This window comes from Leiobunum rupestre, chromosome 6 (assembly GCF_980474605.1).
Source record: "Leiobunum rupestre chromosome 6, qqLeiRupe1.1.hap1, whole genome shotgun sequence".
In the NCBI taxonomy this organism is placed as follows: domain Eukaryota; kingdom Metazoa; phylum Arthropoda; class Arachnida; order Opiliones; family Sclerosomatidae; genus Leiobunum; species Leiobunum rupestre.
This window is the reverse complement of record NC_143389.1, coordinates 69,163,571-69,182,605: the sequence shown is the minus strand read 5'-3', so window position 1 is coordinate 69,182,605 and position 19,035 is coordinate 69,163,571. Positions and strand designations below refer to the sequence as shown.

At 37.5% G+C, this 19,035-nt stretch overlaps 1 protein-coding gene across 1 annotated transcript; it reads right to left on the bottom strand.

Moving 5' to 3' along the window:
• Positions 1–3,163: 3,163 nt before the first annotated feature.
• LOC149943291 (uncharacterized) lies at positions 3,164–5,523 on the bottom strand. The gene is made up of 5 exons (XM_090179612.1): positions 5,314–5,523; positions 5,094–5,247; positions 4,912–5,019; positions 4,245–4,835; positions 3,164–3,342 (listed from the first exon to the last, which is right to left on the bottom strand). The coding sequence occupies exons 1-5, from the start codon at positions 5,521–5,523 to the stop codon at positions 3,164–3,166; spliced, it is 1,242 nt and encodes a 413-aa protein (XP_090035738.1).
• Between the last annotated feature and the right edge of the window lie 13,512 nt (positions 5,524–19,035).

Here is a 19,035-nt window from a genome sequence, read left to right as displayed (position 1 = left end):
CTATTGGCGAATTCAAGAAAGAAACTTGTCATAAAACGACACAATGTTCCTCTAAGGGTATTTAATGATCTTAAGTACCGTCCACACCGGAGGATTTTCGCTCGCTTCGTTCCTATGCTAACTACGTGTTATCGCATCCTTTTTTCGCGGCTAGTCCACACTGAAATATGGGCTGAAAATTTCTCGCGCGTATCTCCCAGAGATGCACCCATGAGCGTCCAATTTGATCACGTGGTTCCTTTTGACTTCATTGTCAAGGCGTCTGTGACGGTCTGTCTATTTTATTCGATAGAATCAACAACTAAAATTGTACAGTTATGAACAATTTAAAACCATCAATTAATGAGGAATATCTTATAAATGAGGTGAAAAGTTTCCAAGAACTTTGGAATACAAGCCTCCATATTTATAAAAACAATCGAAGGAGGCTGCGTGGATTAGAATATCCGAAAGAATGAGATATACTGGTAAGCTTAGTCAAGGCTTTATTTATGTGTTTAATATTTGAAGGTTTCTAAAAGTTTAATTTGTTATACTTTTTCCAGTTGAGGAATTAAAAGTGCGATGGAAGGCATTCAGGGATAAATTTGTGAGAGAAAAAAAGCTATTCGCTAGCGAAACGGGTATAGGCGGCGCCACAGTCGCTACCCCTGCAGCTTGGTTTGTCGCGTACTTTGTTGTTCAAAACAAACGATTAATATGGCGGATTGTAGGCGCAGAAGTACCTTTTTGTAGTAATACTGCCCTTAAAAATATTACAATTCGAGTAAATGGTGAGAAAATAACGTTTGGGTTTTAATAAAAAATATATTTACCCACTATTGCATGAACAATGGACACTTTCAATGCTGTGTTTTCCATCACTGACTTCAAATTTTAACTTTAAAGAGTGTGGCTCCCCTTTTGTTTGGCTCGATTGTATTGCGTAACTTCAATAATAACAAGTACATCTTATTCGTTCGAAAGAAAAAATTTCAAAGATACTTTCGGACTTCCTTTAAGCATCCGCACACCTTCTATGGATCAAGAGTAGACTACTCTCCAATATACTTAAAAATTCCAAGAATGGAGCGATTCCCTAATATACCAAATAAAATTATTTAAAATACAATATACATCATATTTGAAAATGCTGAAGCTACTAGTCTATGAAATTAGAACAATCTGGGCTTGTTCTAATGAGAAGATAATAACAATAAATTTCCTACATACCTTTAAAACTTTAAAATTCAAATTGATCCCGTGTATGAATTCTCCAAGGTCTACTCATAGTGTTATTAAACTCTCTATTACGAATTCAATACCTATTGACAGGTCAAAATAAATAAATAAATGTCGTATATACACCTTTAAAAAATATGCTAAAATCGTTAGTAAAATGTTTTAATTGATGTTATAAAATGCGCATTTTCGCATAACGCCATTACCCGTATCACCCTAATATAGTTCTAGGCAGTGTGACTAGGTGGCGCAGCTGTAGTTTTCGGTGGTGAATAGCTTCTTGTCAGTTAAGTGGGAGCGAATACACGCCACGGGAATCATGGCAACATTTAAAAACAATGGAATTCTTAAAGGATACCATAAAGCCAAGAAAGTAATATTCTAATGCCATAATTTAATTACTTATAATATCCCTATTACAGTTTGTATATTATTTATTATTCCTAGATCAACGAGTAATATGTCATGTGTAATTGAAGCTCCAAACATAGTACTAAATACTGAAAATGGTGAATTGTTAACTGAGACGCATACTCTTGAGTGGCAAAATCTTTCTGACCTTGACGAGGACCAAGAGGTTATGGCTGTGACCAGTAGGGAAATGAGAGGGTCCTTGTTCGAATTATCAAAGAAACAATTTCAGGCTAGCCGATCAACTTCGGCTGCGGCTAGCTTTTCATGTTCTTCTACTTCTACCTCCAGAACCTCTACTCCTGCTACTTCAACCTCTACTACTACTATTCCAACATCTACATTATCAAATACCTTACAAAATACCCAAGGAAATACTTCCACTATTGATTTGGATAAACCACCCGCCAAAATAATCTAAAGTGACAAAAAAGGATGCCTATGAACAAACTCTCCTCCAAATTTTCAAGGAGAACAATGAAAAAATTGGCAACGGATGTACTCTACCACAACCAGATAAAAGTGACTCAATTGAGTTATTTCTTTTAAGTCTAAAAGAAGACCTCAAATCACTTACATCTAAAAATCAACGCCGGCAAAACAACAAATTATAGGAGTCATTGATGACTTAATCGATGAAGAATCCAAAGAAGGGTTGCGTACCTAATGTTTAATATTACTCGTATTTTATTGAAACAAATTAATTACAAATGTATTGTGATAAAAGTAAGTATTGAAAATAACTTAATAAATAAATTGCCCAAATCATATTAGGTCCATTTAGTACAATTTAGGCAATTTATTTATTATCATACTACTTACAATACTTTTTTATTATCAAATTTCATTTAATTGATGAAGAGGTGAAAGTAGTTTTAAATATGGAAAATATACGCTATTTTACATTTATATATTATTATACTTATTTTTATAAAATTTCAAATTAACGACGGTGACAGAAATTTTAAATGGGAAGACAAATGACAATTTTTTCATACAAAATTAATTTATATACATCGAAGCTAACCATTATTGCATTTGAATTATTTCCGGCCTTGCCAAGGCAGCTGTCCTTCACCCATAAAATAATCTTTAAACTTGTCCCTATTAATAAAATATATTTTTTTGTGCGTTCTTGTTCCCTGCCTTTGCAGCTTAAAAAACTGTTATTGGGATCATTTCGCCACGTACCCTTAACCAAATTACCCTTTTCGTCAAAATAATCAGAAAATATTGAAGGACAGTAATAATTATCTTTTCCTTCTTCATCATTTTTTATTAGAAAATTATTTAGACAAACAACAGCTTTTACCACGAACTCGGCATTTAGGGGTTCAAGGGGGATTGCTTTTTTTAAGACTCTAAATCTTGCACTAGAAATTCCAAAAGCATTTTCAATGCATCGCCTTGCACGAGATAATCTATAATTAAAAATATCTTTATCATCGGGAAGGAATTTTCCAGAATATGGGCCCATTAAATGTTTTTGTAGCGGAAACGCTTCATCTCCAACGAAACAAAATGGCAGTTCCTATCCATTTTCTTCAAATTTCCTAGGATCAGGATAGTAGTTATCATCTTCAATTTTTTTCCCCAAATCAGATGCAGCCAGTACACCTCCATCACTAATCCGACCGTAATTTCCAATTTCCACAAGCACAAATTTGTAATTGGCATCGCATGCTGCTAACAAAACTGTACTATGATGGCCTTTATAATTAAAAAAATTGGACCCTGAATTAGGCGGAGCTATCAACTCAACGTGCTTTCCATCTTAAGCACCCACGCGCGCGACTTGGAAAGTTCCATTTCTTGAAAAAGTCTAGGGCACTCTTCAACATTGATGATTTTGTTAAGGGAGCCAACACCAATGGTTGTAATTTATCCCAGATTATCTCGCATGCTTCGGGAATTATTTCAGCAACAGTTGCCTTTCCTATACGAAATTCCAGCGAGAGCGATCTATAGCTGTCACCCGTAGTCTAATATCTGAAAAGTATGTGGTCCTAATTTAATTTAATTTATGATAATGAACATACAACAGACGGACATCAGATTATAGTATTTATATACCCCCAGTTCCGCTAGGCACTACTGGGGGTACCACAAGATATACAAACTAATTTGTATCTTTTCACGCATGTTCATCATCACGCATCCCACAATTTATTTTTAATTTTTTTTTAAAAGTAAAACCACAGCACAAGGAACATGTATAAAAACCCTGTTAAAGAGAAGGGTGAAGAAAATAAAAACTAATAAAACGGCGAGTAAAAATAAAACCAATAAAAAACTAGTATCAACCCGGACAAATGTCCTCGAAGTTACTAGTTAAGAACCGCATAACTTTCTCAAAGACAACCATCTTTTCAGTGAGATTCATATCTCCAAGGTTGCCCCTAGGGACCAGATGGAGAGTGAAAGGACAATTAACTAAATAGTGCTCAGAATTGCCTGTGTCTGACCCACAAACACAGGCAGGACTGAGCACATGACCTAAACCATGCAAGTAGCTAGGAACTTGCCGTGACCACTAAGAATCTGCGTTGAGAAGTGGTTAGGGTTGATCGCATTGTCGCCCACGTTAGGAATAAAATTCCTTGTAACATTGCCTTTATCGCTGTCGCTCCAACTACTCTGCCAATGTCTCTTGGTAATGCCCCTCAAAATATTTTTAATACTGCCCTTATCGGGTTTAATAGAATGGATCACCTGATTCGTTAATGCGCTCTTGGCCAACGCATCCGCTCTCTCGTTACCTAGAATACCACTGTGTGCTTTAACCCAATTAAGGGTGATTCTAGCACCGTGATTATTAATCAACTCCCTAATGTTAGCACACATTTCATTAAGGTTGGAAGGATTTCCAATTGCTCGTAGAGAAGATAAACTATCACTAAAGATAGATACCTCTTCGTCGTGGGGTCGCTCCCTAGCGAACCACTTAATGCTCTCCAATATGGAGTAAAGCTCTATATAATATATACTAGGATTATAACTCATGTCTAGACGAAATGTCTTTGACATGAGTTCCAATCCATTAGAGAAGACCACAAATGCCGCAGAAGCGGCATTCTCCGTTAGCGAACCATCGGAAAAGATCTCTAAACCTGCATTAGTGGGAAGAGCATCCCCACTTGAAATCTCTACACGAGAGGCTGGGTGCCTTGCCCAAGGGTCGCCCGGGTAAAGAAAATTTCCACCTATGACATTGTATTCACAGTGTTTAGCGCACATCTGTTGGTAAAAAGACCTAAAGATGGTTGCTTCCTCACTTACAACGTTTTCTATCGGGGTTAAGTTGGTAATTACCAATAACGCATCGGTCGATATTGTACGATATGCACAACAGACTCTGAGAGCCGCAATCCGTTGGATTGACCTGAGCTTTCGAACCATCAAAGAGTTCTCAATCTCGCGCTACCATGCGCCAGCGCCGTAGGTGACAATACGCTCAATACAGCCTTTATATACCACTCTCAAGGCTCTATAATCCAGACCCCACTCGACCTTTGCAAAACATGCAACGGATTGAACGAGACGAGTTACCTTATTCTTAACCTCCTCTAAGTGAGGCAAGAAACATAAAGTTTGATCCAAGGTAACGCCCAAAACCTTGACGGTTTTGACATTAAGGATTCTCTCATTACTAAGAGAAAAAATAGGAAGCCGATTCATCACCTTTGTTTTCGCAAAGGTGATTGCAACAGTCTTCCTAGCGCAGAACTTCAATTTATAAATTGAACTCCACTGATTGAGAGTATCCAGAACTTCGTTACCAAGAACCTCAAGGCCCCGCCTCGAGGAACTCCAAACCATCGCCTGCAGGTCATCTGCAAAGGCCTGAATAGCACTCGCAGCCGGGTAAACCCGACTAAGAGCACCATCCATGACTAAATTGAAGAGGAGAGGTCCGCTACAAGAACCCTGTGGACACCCCTTGGTAAGTGACTTACTAACAACACTACCGCCTACATCAATCGAAGCAATTCTGTTGCTTAAGAAACTTTTGTATAAATAATACAAGTTCTTTGGACAAGCAACCTGTCGGAGTCTTGATAGAACCCCCGGAACCCAGACATTGTCGAAGGCCCCCTCTATGTCTAGGGAGATTAGACTGGTGTGCAGACCACTCTCTTTGTTATGCTTAACGCAATCGACGATGTTATAAAGAGCATGCGTCGTGGAGCGGCCATGTTTGAACCCATATTGGGCTGAATTCATGAGACCTCTCTTATGAAGAGAGTAGTACAGTCTTCTTGATAGGAGCTTATCAAGAACCTTACCCACTACTGACAGTAGAGAGATCGGTCGGTACGATCGAGCGTTCCGCCTATCTCTCCCCTCCTTATAGATCAATGCAATCCTTGCCACTTTCCAAATTTTTGGGAAGTGCCCAAGAGTCAAACATGCATTGTAGAGGCGCACGAAAACCAAGGGACAGACCAAGAACATAATCTTAAAAAATTCGATAGAAATGCCATCAAAACCCGGGGCTTTGCCCCTTTTAAAGAAATCAATGACATTAAGTACTTCCTCTTTTTTAAAATCTACAACAGACGGACATTCGAAGTTTGAATGACCCGCCGCCTATTGTAGGCTTCCCGTCGTAGAAGGCGCGGTATTCGCGAACACTATTTTCCGCGACAGCGCCAAATTCGGCGTATTTGAAAATACCCGAGAGTTAAATAGAGCCTTTCTTCAGCTGAGATACTTTTCCTAAAACGTGTATTTTGTTTTTGCAACTCGTTTTTAACCAATTTCAAAAGAAAATCAAATTGTTTTGGGGTCATACGACAATATTCAATATATAAAGGGTCTTCATACAACTCATAGTACAGTCTTAACTTGGGTATTAAATTGTGATAATCACCGTCTTTCTCCCTATCTGCAAATACTTCCCTAACCCAAACTCTTCGGTTATATTTTGTTTTTTTCCTATGATGACTTAGTAATAATGAAACAATTATATCGTTATTTAATTTTAATCTTCTAAGTGTACTACAAACTGGCGCCATTTTTCATTTAGTATAAATCAGTGGGCGTCAACAAAATAGAAACGATGTGATTGGCTAAACGGACGCATATGCTGGGAAAATGTTTGACCGGCCAAAGATTTCTCGCGAGGACGCGACATGCTGCGCTTTCCGCGAACAAACAAAATATTCCAGTGTGGACGAGGCGCGTAAGCGGCGAGCGAAGCGCGCGAGCATGCAAAGCTAGTGAAAATCGTCCAGTGTGGACGGACTTTTACTGATATTGAAAAGCAGTTGCTTCTGATTCGATCCAATACAAATTTTAATACATTAAAAACAGTGTGTTATCACCATCACGCTCTACTTTTGGTCAGATATGAAAGCTTACAAAAGACCTGTTGCAATCCTTTCAAACGTCACAAGAAAGCAGTGTCTGGTAAGATCAAATATAATATACATAAATATTATTTTAACAAATCAGAGAAATAGCCGACGTTGCCTAAGCCTCGGTCCAATTTTTGCGTCTCGATTGACACGCTGTGTTAAATTTACACTAAAGACGCAAAATACGGTCGTAGCTTATAACACTTTATCTCGTGATTTCAAGTGAAAATAGTTTATTTGCTTTCTCGAAAATGAGAGTTTGTTTTCCGAATATTTCTGAATCCACTGAGCTAGTCGTCCCTTTTGGGCCTTTTTAGTAACTATTTGTAACGGGGAGCTATTACGGGAAGCCTCGGTGGGTTTTGTTTGTTTTATCACAGGAGGAATGGAGAGATGGCGCCACCATTGCTACGGCGGGCGTCTTATCTCGAGCTCAAGGGTCGACAACGGCGGGCTTTCTAAGACAATATAAGGAGCGTTTTCAGGAGGTCGGGGGTCATTGTTGTTCCGGATTTCAATAGCGAATACTTTGCTTATATTTATATCGAGAGTAACCTGAGCTGTAAATTGTGAATAGATTTTCGGAAGGTAGAATAAAAGACTTTTTAAAGACCATTTTCCTGTGTTACGTGGTTTTTATCGATCGGAACTCAGTGGTCAAACCTTGATCCCATTCGCCCCTACATTTTTGGAGGCACCGCCGAGATATTAAAAATCGTGAGTCATAGAGTTTTCCCGAGTTTTTTTCCTTTGGTAAATGGGCCGGTTTAATTTTGGATCTCTATCGTTATGGGTTTTTTTTAATGTAGGTTATTTCCTTTGGTTCTTTGTTTTATCGGGGTTTTCCTCATTTTATGATGTGTTTTAATGGGTGGGTTTTTTTGGCCTATTTCTATGGGAGGAGATATGGGAGCCGGTTTTCCGGCTTATTTGTATTTTTGGTTTATTGGAATGGCTCTGGTACCTTGGATTAATAATAGGACTACTCGATATGGCACTTGCGCGTTTGGCGTCTCTCAAATCTCCCCAGCGCTCCGCGTCTAGGTGGGACAAACATTCGACGCACGAAGCACATTGCGATTCAGGGATTGTCGCGTGCGCGTTAGGCTTAAGGGTATTATTGTTGTTGACGGAATGGCGGTACATTTTTAGTGATAATTTCTCGGTAAGTTTATGGAAATACCTCGAATCGCTGTTACATTTTGGGTATGCGCAATGTTTAATTCTACCCATATTTAATCACTCCTTAAACTCCTTAAATTAAATTAATTAAAATAGTCGTTACCGAAAATTCGCTGAGAACGAAAGAGCCACCGAACTATTTAAATAACTCGCGCGCCAAAAACAAACCGAATTATTTAAAAAAAGCTTGTCCCACCGCGAGCTTGTTTTTATTTTGCGTTTCGAGAGACGCCCGATTTTGCCTTGGGGAAGGTAGAAGTGCCATATCCAGTAGTCCTATTATTAATCCAAGCTGGTACTGAAGCGGGTTTGGGTGGCAATCCGGGTGGCTGTTCAGGCTTTGGAAGGGAATGGTTTCCTTTGTGTTTGCGAGAAGACATCGGGATAGTTCAGGGTCGTCGCTCTAAGAGGGCGCGGGTTCGAGAGAGAGCTGAGGGTGGTTTCCCGTGGCGTCCTGGTTGGCAGGACGAAGCGAGGTCCGAAACTTCTTTTTGGCTTTGCATGGAGGGGTCTTTGGCGGTGGCTTAGTGGAACGGAGTTTGCGGGGTTGTTGTCGTCTGGAAGGGGGAATCTTGGGCATTTGGAATGGGTACCAGCTGATCTTGGGGACGGAGCTGATTGGTCGAAGTGGTTCGGACAGCGGCGTGACATCTTGGTGGGCATCCTCAAACTGGGGGCTTAGCCGATGCCGGGGGAGCGTCGGGCTGCAGGCCTTCGAAGGAATCAGGGAGTCCAAGGAGCAGAGCTGGGGTTATTTATCCCGCTGGTAGTTTACTTACTGGTGTTGTGTCCCGATCTCGATTTCCCGACGATGAATGTCTTGTTTTCTACCGTACTGGGATCCTGGGTGGAATGCCATGGAGATTCGGGATTTTTTGGGCCTGGGTTGCAAGGGTCCATTAGTCTTAAACTAAGGCGACGGGTGGTTGTTGCTGGGGGATGGAGGACCTTTGTTTTGACGGTATCCGGGGGATGGATTTCATCGGCGATTTGCGGGCGACGATCGACTATGCGAATAATGCACTGAGCTGTGCCAATGGCTAGGTTCTCTTGCTGGGACTTTATCGGAAGGTGGGTCGTCGACGCGATGTCTGTTATATTACCCCAGGACCGGTTCGGGAAAAGTTGCGGTCGAGTCCTCAGGTTGCGACGTATCTGCTGGATCATCCTAGCCAGGGTCGGGTGTTGAGTTTGGATAACTTCACTTTTTCGTCTCGGCCGGTTGGGGTCCTCCGTTTGAGACTGTTTGGGAGGCCTGGTGGTGATTCGGTTGGTTTGTTTTCTTGGTCTGGGTGGGTTTTTTTCCTCTTGTGTGTTTTTCCCGATGCTTCCCTTTTTGGGGCGGGGGAAGATGTAACGAGGAGCTAATACGGGAAGCCTCGGTGGGGTTTGTTTATTGTTTTATCATAGGAGGAATGGAGAGATGGCGCCACCATTGCTACGGCGGGCGTCTTATCTCGAACTTAAGGGTCGACAACGGCGGGCTTTCTGAGACAATATAAGGAGCGTTTTCAGGAGGTCGGGGGTCATTGTTGTTCCGGATTCCAATAGCGAATACTTTGCTTGTATTTATATCGGGAGTAGCCTGAGCTGTAAATTGTGAATAGGTTTTCGGAAGGTAGAATAAAAGACTTTTTAAAGACTATTTTCCTGTGTTACGTGGTTTTTATCGATCGGAACTCAGTGGTCAAACCTTGATCCCATTCACCCCTACATTATGACATTATTAAATTTTAACTATAAAACCGCATAACGCTTTACGAAAAACTTTTAACTGGATAACATTTACCTGTTAGGGACGCAAAGCACCGCCACTCTTTTCTTAGGAAAAGCTGTCAATTTAAGGATAATATTAGGTGGATATAAAGTAGGACTAGCGATAACCAAATAAGTTGAGACTAAACTAAATAAAATGACTTTAAAATAAAAATAGCTACGTTTTTGCACTCAAAACGGCGGGTCATTACTAACGTAAAATATCTAACTCAACGCGGTTAAATTAAAGTACTCAGTGGCCCTCGCTGCCTTAATCAGTTTTCAAAAACTAGATAACAATTAACACGGTTCGCTATACAATATCAGTTGATGGCTTTAAGGCATTTGTATAGATACAAGTAAAATTTTTGGATAAGCTTGTAAGCCTTTCGTTGTAACTTTAAAAGCTCAACTCAAGAAGACGTTAAACCGAGGAGACGTAACCATATATAAAAACGCTTCTGGTGAAGACATTAAATCAGGACAAAAGTTGTGCTCTAACTGTTACAAAATGTTTCTGGAACATCTCCAACGCCTATCTCCTCCGTCTCCAACGATTTCTTACCAATCGCCTATTGTGTTAAGTCAGAAAAGCTGCGTATCTGATGAATCATTTGCGTTGTCAGAAATAATTCAAAATGTAGAGAAAGTTGAAGATTGAAATGAAACCCTATGAAGCTTCAACACTTTGCCTGTTACTTTTCATAGTTTGTCGCTTAAAAACGATTAGCCTATGCGAAAAGAAAAGTGGAAGGAGTTACTGAAGGTGTGAAAAGAAAACTAGTCAAAGTCCTTATCATATCAGAAGAAGAATATGAAGCAATAATAATAATAAAATTTAAATTCTAAAAATTTAAATTAACGGCATTTGTACATTAAAATAGAATAAAAAAGGAAGAAAAAGCCACTATATGTACAAAAATTATAGTTTATTTAAACTAGACGACTAGTTTCGCTACCCATTCGGGAGCTTCCTCAGGTCTGACCGCTGGGCCGCGTTATACATCCATTTATAACTTTCACAATTCAAGGTTAAAAAAATTTCAAGAGATTAAAGATTGGAAAATTAAAAAGATTATTAAAAATTAAAAAAAAAACACTCGACAATTTATACAAGAGATATTTAATTCTGTAGACAAAAGTAAATAAAAGTTAATAAGTGTACTAAACGTATACAAAAAATTATTTAAACACTGTCATGGCTTAATCAATCCACATTGCCGCAATGAGGCTACCGGGCCGTCATCTCCATTTAAAATTAACGAATTCTAGTGAATTTAAATAATTTGAGAAAATTTGCAGGTTACATTTTCCGTGTCGCCACTATGCTAAGATGTCATCAACATATCGTTTCCAAAAGTCAATAAAAAATGGGGAATTAAGTAGCGCCCTACAATTTACACTTGAAACTGAAATAAACAACTCTATTCCGTTTTTAGATATAATTATTACTAAATCTAATGCTACCATAAAAACAAATGTATATCGTAAACCATTTTCAGTCTGTATGCCGCCACACGCTCGATCGAACCATCCAAATAATCAAAAACTCAGTTCTTTTTACTTTTTTATTGACCGCGCAGCAAAAATATGCTCTACCACAAATACTCGTAATCAAGAAATTGCTTTAATTAAATCGATTGCCAATAACAGAGGTTACGACATGTCCATTTTAAATAGAGGTATAGATCGCATTTTACACAGAAACTTAATTGATATAAACACTAGACTGAAAAAAGAGTTTAAAACAAAAAACTGTGTAATTCTACCTTATTCGAATATATCTAACGCCATCGGCAACGCGTTCAGTAAAGCTGACATGAAACCTATTTACAAACCAATTAACAAATTAGTTTCTAACCTCACAGCTATTAAAGATAAAATTGACCAGTCTGAATGTTATGGCATCTATCAAATTTCGTGTGGTTGCGATAGCATTTACATTGGTCAAACTAAACGTAACCTTAAATTCAGAATTAATGAACACAGATTAGCCGTTCGCAACCAAAAGGTTTTAACGTCAGCACTTGCTGAACACGTTGCCAAAACTGGACACCAACCATATTTTGACAAAATAAAAATAATATATTTAATTTTATGTAATGGTCAGTTTTATATAAGAGAATCGTTGGAAATAGTTAAAAAACGAAAATCGAATTCGTTAATTTTAAATAGAGATGACGGCCCCGGTAGCCTCATTGCGGCAATGTGGATTGATTAAGCCATGACAGTGTTTAAATAATTTTTTGTATACGTTTAGTACACTTATTAACTTTTATTTACTTTTGTCTACAGAATTAACTATCTCTTGTATAAATTGTCGAGTGTTTTTTTTTTAATTTTCCAATCTTTAATCTCTTGAAATTTTTTTAACCTTGAATTGTGAAAGTTATAAATGGATGTATAACGCGGCCCAGTGGTCAGACCTGAGGAAGCTCCCGAATGGGTAGCGAAACTAGTCGTCTAGTTTAAATAAACTATAATTTTTCTACATATAGTGGCTTTTTCTTCCTTTTTTATTCTATTTTTTATTCAATATGAAGCAAGTTCGTTGAAAAACGACGATTTTGAAGACCTGATAGTTATCCTTAAAGCCAAAGTAGACAAATAAACAAGACAAGAAAAGTGTAAACTTCTTACACTAATTCCTTTCACCTGATCAATTAGGAAATTATGCGAAGAATTTAAGGTATCAAGATATTTGGCCGAAAAATCACGTTCCCTGAAGAAAGAAAAGGGTCTTCTACCTAAAATCGAGAAGAGGAAAGGCAAAATTATATTTCAGGATATAGTCGATCTTGTCACAAGTTTTTATCAAGAAGATGATATATCTAGAATTTTTCCCGGCAACAAAGATTTTGTTTCCGTTCGTATAGAAGGAAAAAAAATTCATATGCAAAAAAGACTCTTATTATCAAACATTAGAGAAATCTATATTCAGTTTAAATCAAAATACCCAGAGGCGGGAGTTGACTTTTTAAAATTTGGTTCGCTGAGACCGAAATGTCAAGTGGCTCACACTCAGTTTGTGTTTGTGAAATACATCAGAATATCAAGTTAATGTCGATGGCACTTCCTGGACATACAGACTACAAAGATTTAATGGGAAAATTTGTTTGCGATGTTAGTAACCGTCAATGCATGCTCCATTTATGTAAAAATTGTCCCGGATCTGAGGGTTTAAATTTTTTTTGTCGAATCAAAGTTTAATGGAAGTGAAATTGATCTAGAAGATAAAATTTCTTTAAAGCAATGGATCCATCAAGATGGTAAAACCAAATTACAAGAAATCGTACTGTCGGTCAGCGATTTCATTTAAAAAGTGAGACTAGTATGGGGAAAGCTTTAGAACACAATTACATTGCAAAGGCGCAAGCGTTATATTTTCGACAATTAAAAGAGCAATGGCCAGAAAACGAAGCGTTGATAATTTTGGATTTCTCCGAAAATTATTCATTTTTGGTGCGGGCTGCTGTACAAGGATTCCACTGGGAGAATCAGCAAGCAACGCTTCACCCATTCGCGGTTTATTACAAGAAAACTGGAAAATTACAATGCTTAAGCTTATGTATAGTAAGTGAGGAAATGGAGCACACCAATTCCACAGTCCACTGTTTCATCAAAACGATTCTGGAGTCTTTCAAAACATCACTTCCCAACTTGAGGCACATTAACTATTTCAGTGATGGCGCGGCTTCCCAATATAAAAACCGAAAAAATTTCATAAATCTTTGCCACCACGAAATCGATTTTGGAATTTCAGCAGAGTGGAAATTTTTTGCCACGAGCCACGGAAAAAATGCGTGCGACGGTATTGGAGGTACAGCTAAACGTCTTGTAGCACGAGCTTCCTTGCAGTTGCCAATTGGCGATCAAATTGTTACTCCAGGTCAATTTTTCGAATGGGCTAACGAAAATATTAAAGGAATTATATATTCTTTCGTATCCAAAGAAAACGTAAATTTACATAAAGAAAAACTAGAGGAGAGATTTTCAAAGGCCTCGACTGTGATGGGTACAAGAAGCCATCACCGATTTGTTCCCATAAATAAGTTTGAAATGAATATGCGCAGAATATCATCCGACCATTTTAGTTCTAGGGTTTCAGTTGTGAGAGGAGAAAAATAGTCCGACATTTTGTTTTCCGATATATCTGTGGGTCAGTATGTTGCTGCTTTATACGACAAAGAATGGTACGTAGCCATTGTGATGGAAACCTTCAGAGACGAAAACGATTACCGTCTAAAATTCATGGTCCGAAACCCCCTTTTCAAACATCCTAACGTGGCCTAGAAAAACCGATGAATGTTTCGTACCTCTAAAAGATATTTTATGCCTTTTGCCCAAGCCACACGCTTCTAGCACTTCTGGGAGGAATTTTAAATTAGATAATGAGTGTCTTACACAAATACGAGAGCTGTTTATATTGGCAAACTAATGGTATTCTATATACGCCTTACTATTGAAATAAATAATTTTATTTTAAATACGGTTTTTTCTAATTATTTTTAAGTAATACATAATAAAATACTCTAATAAAATAATGTGTTTTTAGAAGGGTCTCGTTGCGTACTACAATATCAACTGTTTAATTATTTTTTTTTTGATATTGGACAGTTTCCGTAAATGAACCCAAAATGGCACCCCCCACAATTACGTTAAAACGGAGTGGCCTACCGTTTTAGTAAGCCTAAATTAAATACTTGATGCCAGGTTTGACCAGTTGACATAACAATTGAGGAATTTATTCATTATTTTGTAAAGGGGTACCGAAATGGTCTTTTACGAATTCAATTTTTCTGGGGTGTCATACATTTCGAAAACACTTTATATTCGCTATTCGTATAGCTATATTAACATTACTGTCTATTTTCATTAAAATCCGTTGAACCATGGTACCCACGTTGACCCATTCTGTGTGGAATGACCCACAGCGGCTTCATTTTAATACATCAGGTCAAGTTCGTTCGATTTCTTTATGTTGATGATAGCATAAATGTATTTCTATTTGAATGTTAATCACCTGTTTAATTTGAAATAAAGTTAAACATCTTTAATCAAAAATTAATTGATTTGTTTACTATCAAACAAAATTCCGCCTAAATATATTAGATAATCGCACTTGGTATTTGGTAATTAGTTTGAGACTCAAGATGGAACAATTTCGGTGATGAATAATTAAATTTCGGACACAATTCTTTTAAACCTTTAACTAGTCGGATCTGGTTGGTTCCTTTTGAATAATTGGCCAGGGTGGGGTTCGTTTTGACTGATGTTTATGAGTCGACGTAAATTAATTTGAAAAGGGCCCTAAAATTGTTAAGAATCCTAAAAAACAGTAGCCTAGCTAGGTCGACATAAGGGGAGCTTTTATGGTATGTATGGTTGTAGTATTTTATGCCATGAACAATCTGACTTACAAAATTTTATTTCTTACCCTTTTAACCGCTTTATCTACCCTTATCCCCAAGGTAGGGTGGCAGAGTGGTTAGCGCTTTCGCCCCGAAGCGAGAGGAGCCGGGTTCGAACCCAGCTTGTAGCATTGGCTGCAGAACTCGGAACTACTCCTTCTGCGTAGAGTTTGCAAGTTCTCACCCCCCTGGTTAAAGTGGTTTCCCTCGAGTTCTTCAGTTCCCCATTTTCATAAAAACTTGTAGAGGTTAACGGTACTAGTTTATATAAGGAGCTGTTGGCTTTCGTGGCATGAAGGACTTGCCACCACCCTCTTACGCATTGTAACCCGACCACCTGTTCAAAGGCATTATAAGTCACTAGATGACTAAAATCAATGGATAAGTTGTTGTTAAAATCAATTCCACATTGCTTATTTACATAGAAATTTTATACAACTAATCACATGATGAGGTAATATTTATGACAATATTACGAAAATGGGACTATTTTAAATAATACTAGATTTCAGCAACCGGACACATGATGATGGATTAAATAACCTTACAGCAAAGAGTATAAAAACTACGTAACCTAGAGATATAATGACGGTCGAAAGCAGTAAAGGAAGTTGTAGCAACCGGGGGGGAAGGCACTCAGTGAATTTGCACTTCAAATTTCGGTAACGCAGCGCCACTACGGCAGTTTTTAGTACAATAAATAATAATACCGGAGAAAAATGGCAGTTACGGTGTTGCGGAGGTGCTAAATTTGTCATTTTGGATATTTAATTGTCTAATATCTGTCAATTCAAAAAAGTGACAGTAATTGGTTACTGTTTCGTAATTTTTTAGTTAGAATTTGTGGATTCGTTGTTTCGGTGTTTATTTTCAAAAAGTGAAGAATAAGGCGTTTGTTCTCTAACGTTGCCAAGTCCTTAAGGAATTTTCAAGAATGTTGAACTAAATCAAAATGATTGCCACTTAAAACTGCCGTAGTGGCGCTGCGGTACCGAAATTTGAAGTGCAAATTCACTGAGTGCCTTCCCCTACGGTTGCTACAACTTCCTTTACTGCTTACGACCGTCATTATATCTCTAGGTTACGTAGTTTTTATACTCTTTGCTTACAGGGTGAAATGTTTGCTCCAAGCACACCCTGGTGAGCAAAATTGTCAACACCGGATATGTATAATTTTACTGATACAAGGGCTGAGGATAAACGGTTATTATTTCGTCTGCATTTTAGGGGCCACATGAAAGATGTTAGACGTGTTTTACGGATTTCGCCAACCATTTCTATTTCTGTTTATGTTTTCATCAAATACCTAGGAGACTTTAGGGATTCCATACCAAGACAACAACACGGAAAATATTTCGTCAGGTTAATATTTTGAATAAGTCGATTTCTATTTTTTTCGAGCGGTAAGGCAAGTCTTAATATAAAAATGTAAATTTCATTTTCAAAGATAATGAAGAGGAAGCTGAATAAAATATTGCTCTACAATTTGAAAACTATTCTGTATTACCCTCTATAGAAAATGCGAGAACTTCGTAGGTTAATTTATTGTTTTGTCAAACTTTTCTAAAGCTATTTATTAAACAACCACTTGACTTTTAGGGAACAGACAGTCAGTATTGAAAAGCCTTTAAAGAAAAGAAAGAGCTGTACACTTGCTACAAAAATTATATCAAGTAATTAGCCACTATTTTGGACAACTTTTTCATTTAAACACAAGCCAAATAAATATATCATAACTGGGAAATGATTATGAAAAATGTTTGATAATTCTTGGACAAAAGCTTAGAAGACTTTCAAAGAAGAAGAGGATTTTCCAATTTTTCCAAACTAAACATCTATAACCGGCTATATTCGGTAATTAGACAAATCTTTCTTTAACAAGTCAAACGTCTTTCCGAATGTCTCATTACAAAAACCCCAGAAGATAAACAATACAAGCTTTTCAAATGTCTAACCAATAAGGAAGCAATTGTGATGCTTCTTGGCGATAGTCAAAAGGTTTATTTTGTGTTAAGAGAAGAAGATGCTGTGTCAAAAGTGCCAAACCAAATGAGAGAATAGATCGACGCCCCAACTAGAAAGAATCTTGAGTTCCCTACTCTAGAGGCTATCAAAATATTTGTACTGATTATGAATAACATTGTGATGTGTGCTTCGTTATAATATTTTCCAAACAGAAAACAAAAGGTTATCGATAATTTAAATTATGCCTTTGTTATAAAAACAAATTAAAATCTAGTCACCGAAAAAGTTCAAGTCAACTTGGAGAGTGTGAAAATTATATTTATCGCAATAGGGTAATCAAAACGTTTGGCAATGGTCACAACAAAAATTGCCGCAACGAACTGAAGGCAGAAATAAGAAGTAAACGGCTAACAACAAAAACCAATAGTAAAGAAAAGCTAAAACAATAATTGAAAACCACTTGAAGGATGAACGGAGTGTTAAATACAATATTATTTTGTAATTCAATTTACTTGTACAGTCTGTTACAAAAGTCTTCGACAAAGGGAGTTTTTGCATTTTTCTTAAATTTTCTCGAAACGTGTAAACGATAGAAAAATGAAACCATAAGCAATTTTAAATATTTTTTTATTTCCTTTCACGTGGAGCTGTCGGTTTTTTCAAAGCGACAATCGATTCGGTGGTAACGCCAGATGTCGTTTTTGACAACTTTTTTATAAATGGAATTACGCCACTGAAACCGGCATTTTCGATTTCAGGGTGGTCGATTCATATCTAGAAAGTGCCACTGTCATCGCTCTACGACCAACGGTTGAGGAGCTATAGTCGGTTGTAATTTTGGTTTTGACTTGCGAAAAACTAAAAGACGTAAAATGTCCCTTTTTCGCATTCCTTCCTAATATTGAGAGAGTTTCAACAACAAATAATATTGTATAGGAATGTCTTAGAAAAATAGGCTTGACGAGAATGGAAACAATAAAAGTAAACAATTGGTGTAGAAAACTATGATCACTTGTTGCCACCTTTTCACTCCCTCAACCGATTCCGCCAAAGTTTGATTTTACTACAATTATCATAATATCATAAATATGACACTTCCCATTGTTTCAATGTTAAAACTATGAGTCCAACTGAGTATTGTTGATGGTTTCTTGTCTAGGCTGTAACACTGTTTCTTATGTTGGAGTTTAAAAAAAATCCCACCTCTATGTTAATAGAATGTTGAGAATGTTTCTTCTTCAACTCGGGCTTGTTCTTGTTAATTTCTTGTAAGGTACGACTACTAAATTTTGATGTGGAATTTGAAGCTCATTTTCAAAATTGATGCATAAGCCTGGACGCTAAAAGATTTTATGTTAGATGATATATTATCTAGGCATAAAAGAGTACATAACTTACGTTACATAAACAGGACCAGGAGAATTTTCGCTAGAAGCCTTTCCCCCAACGAAATGCTTCCTATAAAGGTAGGTGTTGTAGGTCACACGCTCGATGGGGTAATCCTCGCTTCCCAACCGTTTCATACACTGTGTACATTGTTCAAAACACCTTTTCAGTTTTAGAAAAGATTAAAACAATACGCTCGCCAAATAATCTTTCGCGTTGTAACGGGAATCGCTATTGTATCCTTTATAAACACATCTTTTATGCGCGGCTATTATCAGTAGACTATTGTAGGTTTACTTTGTTTATTAACTCACTTTTATATGTATATTCTTTTCTATTACAGT

Excerpts from the sequence above, each read along its gene's own strand:
- LOC149943291 (XM_090179612.1), bottom strand. The coding sequence starts at position 5,523 with ATGGATGGTGCTCTTAGTCGGGTTTACCCGGCTGCGAGTGCTATTCAG. Across the intron at positions 5,248-5,313 it reads TCACCTTTGCGAAAACAAAG|GTTTTGGGCGTTACCTTGGA; the intron begins GTGATGAATCGG and ends AAAACCGTCAAG. Across the intron at positions 5,020-5,093 it reads GAGAGTGGTATATAAAGGCT|CTCAGGTCAATCCAACGGAT; the intron begins GTATTGAGCGTA and ends ATGGTTCGAAAG.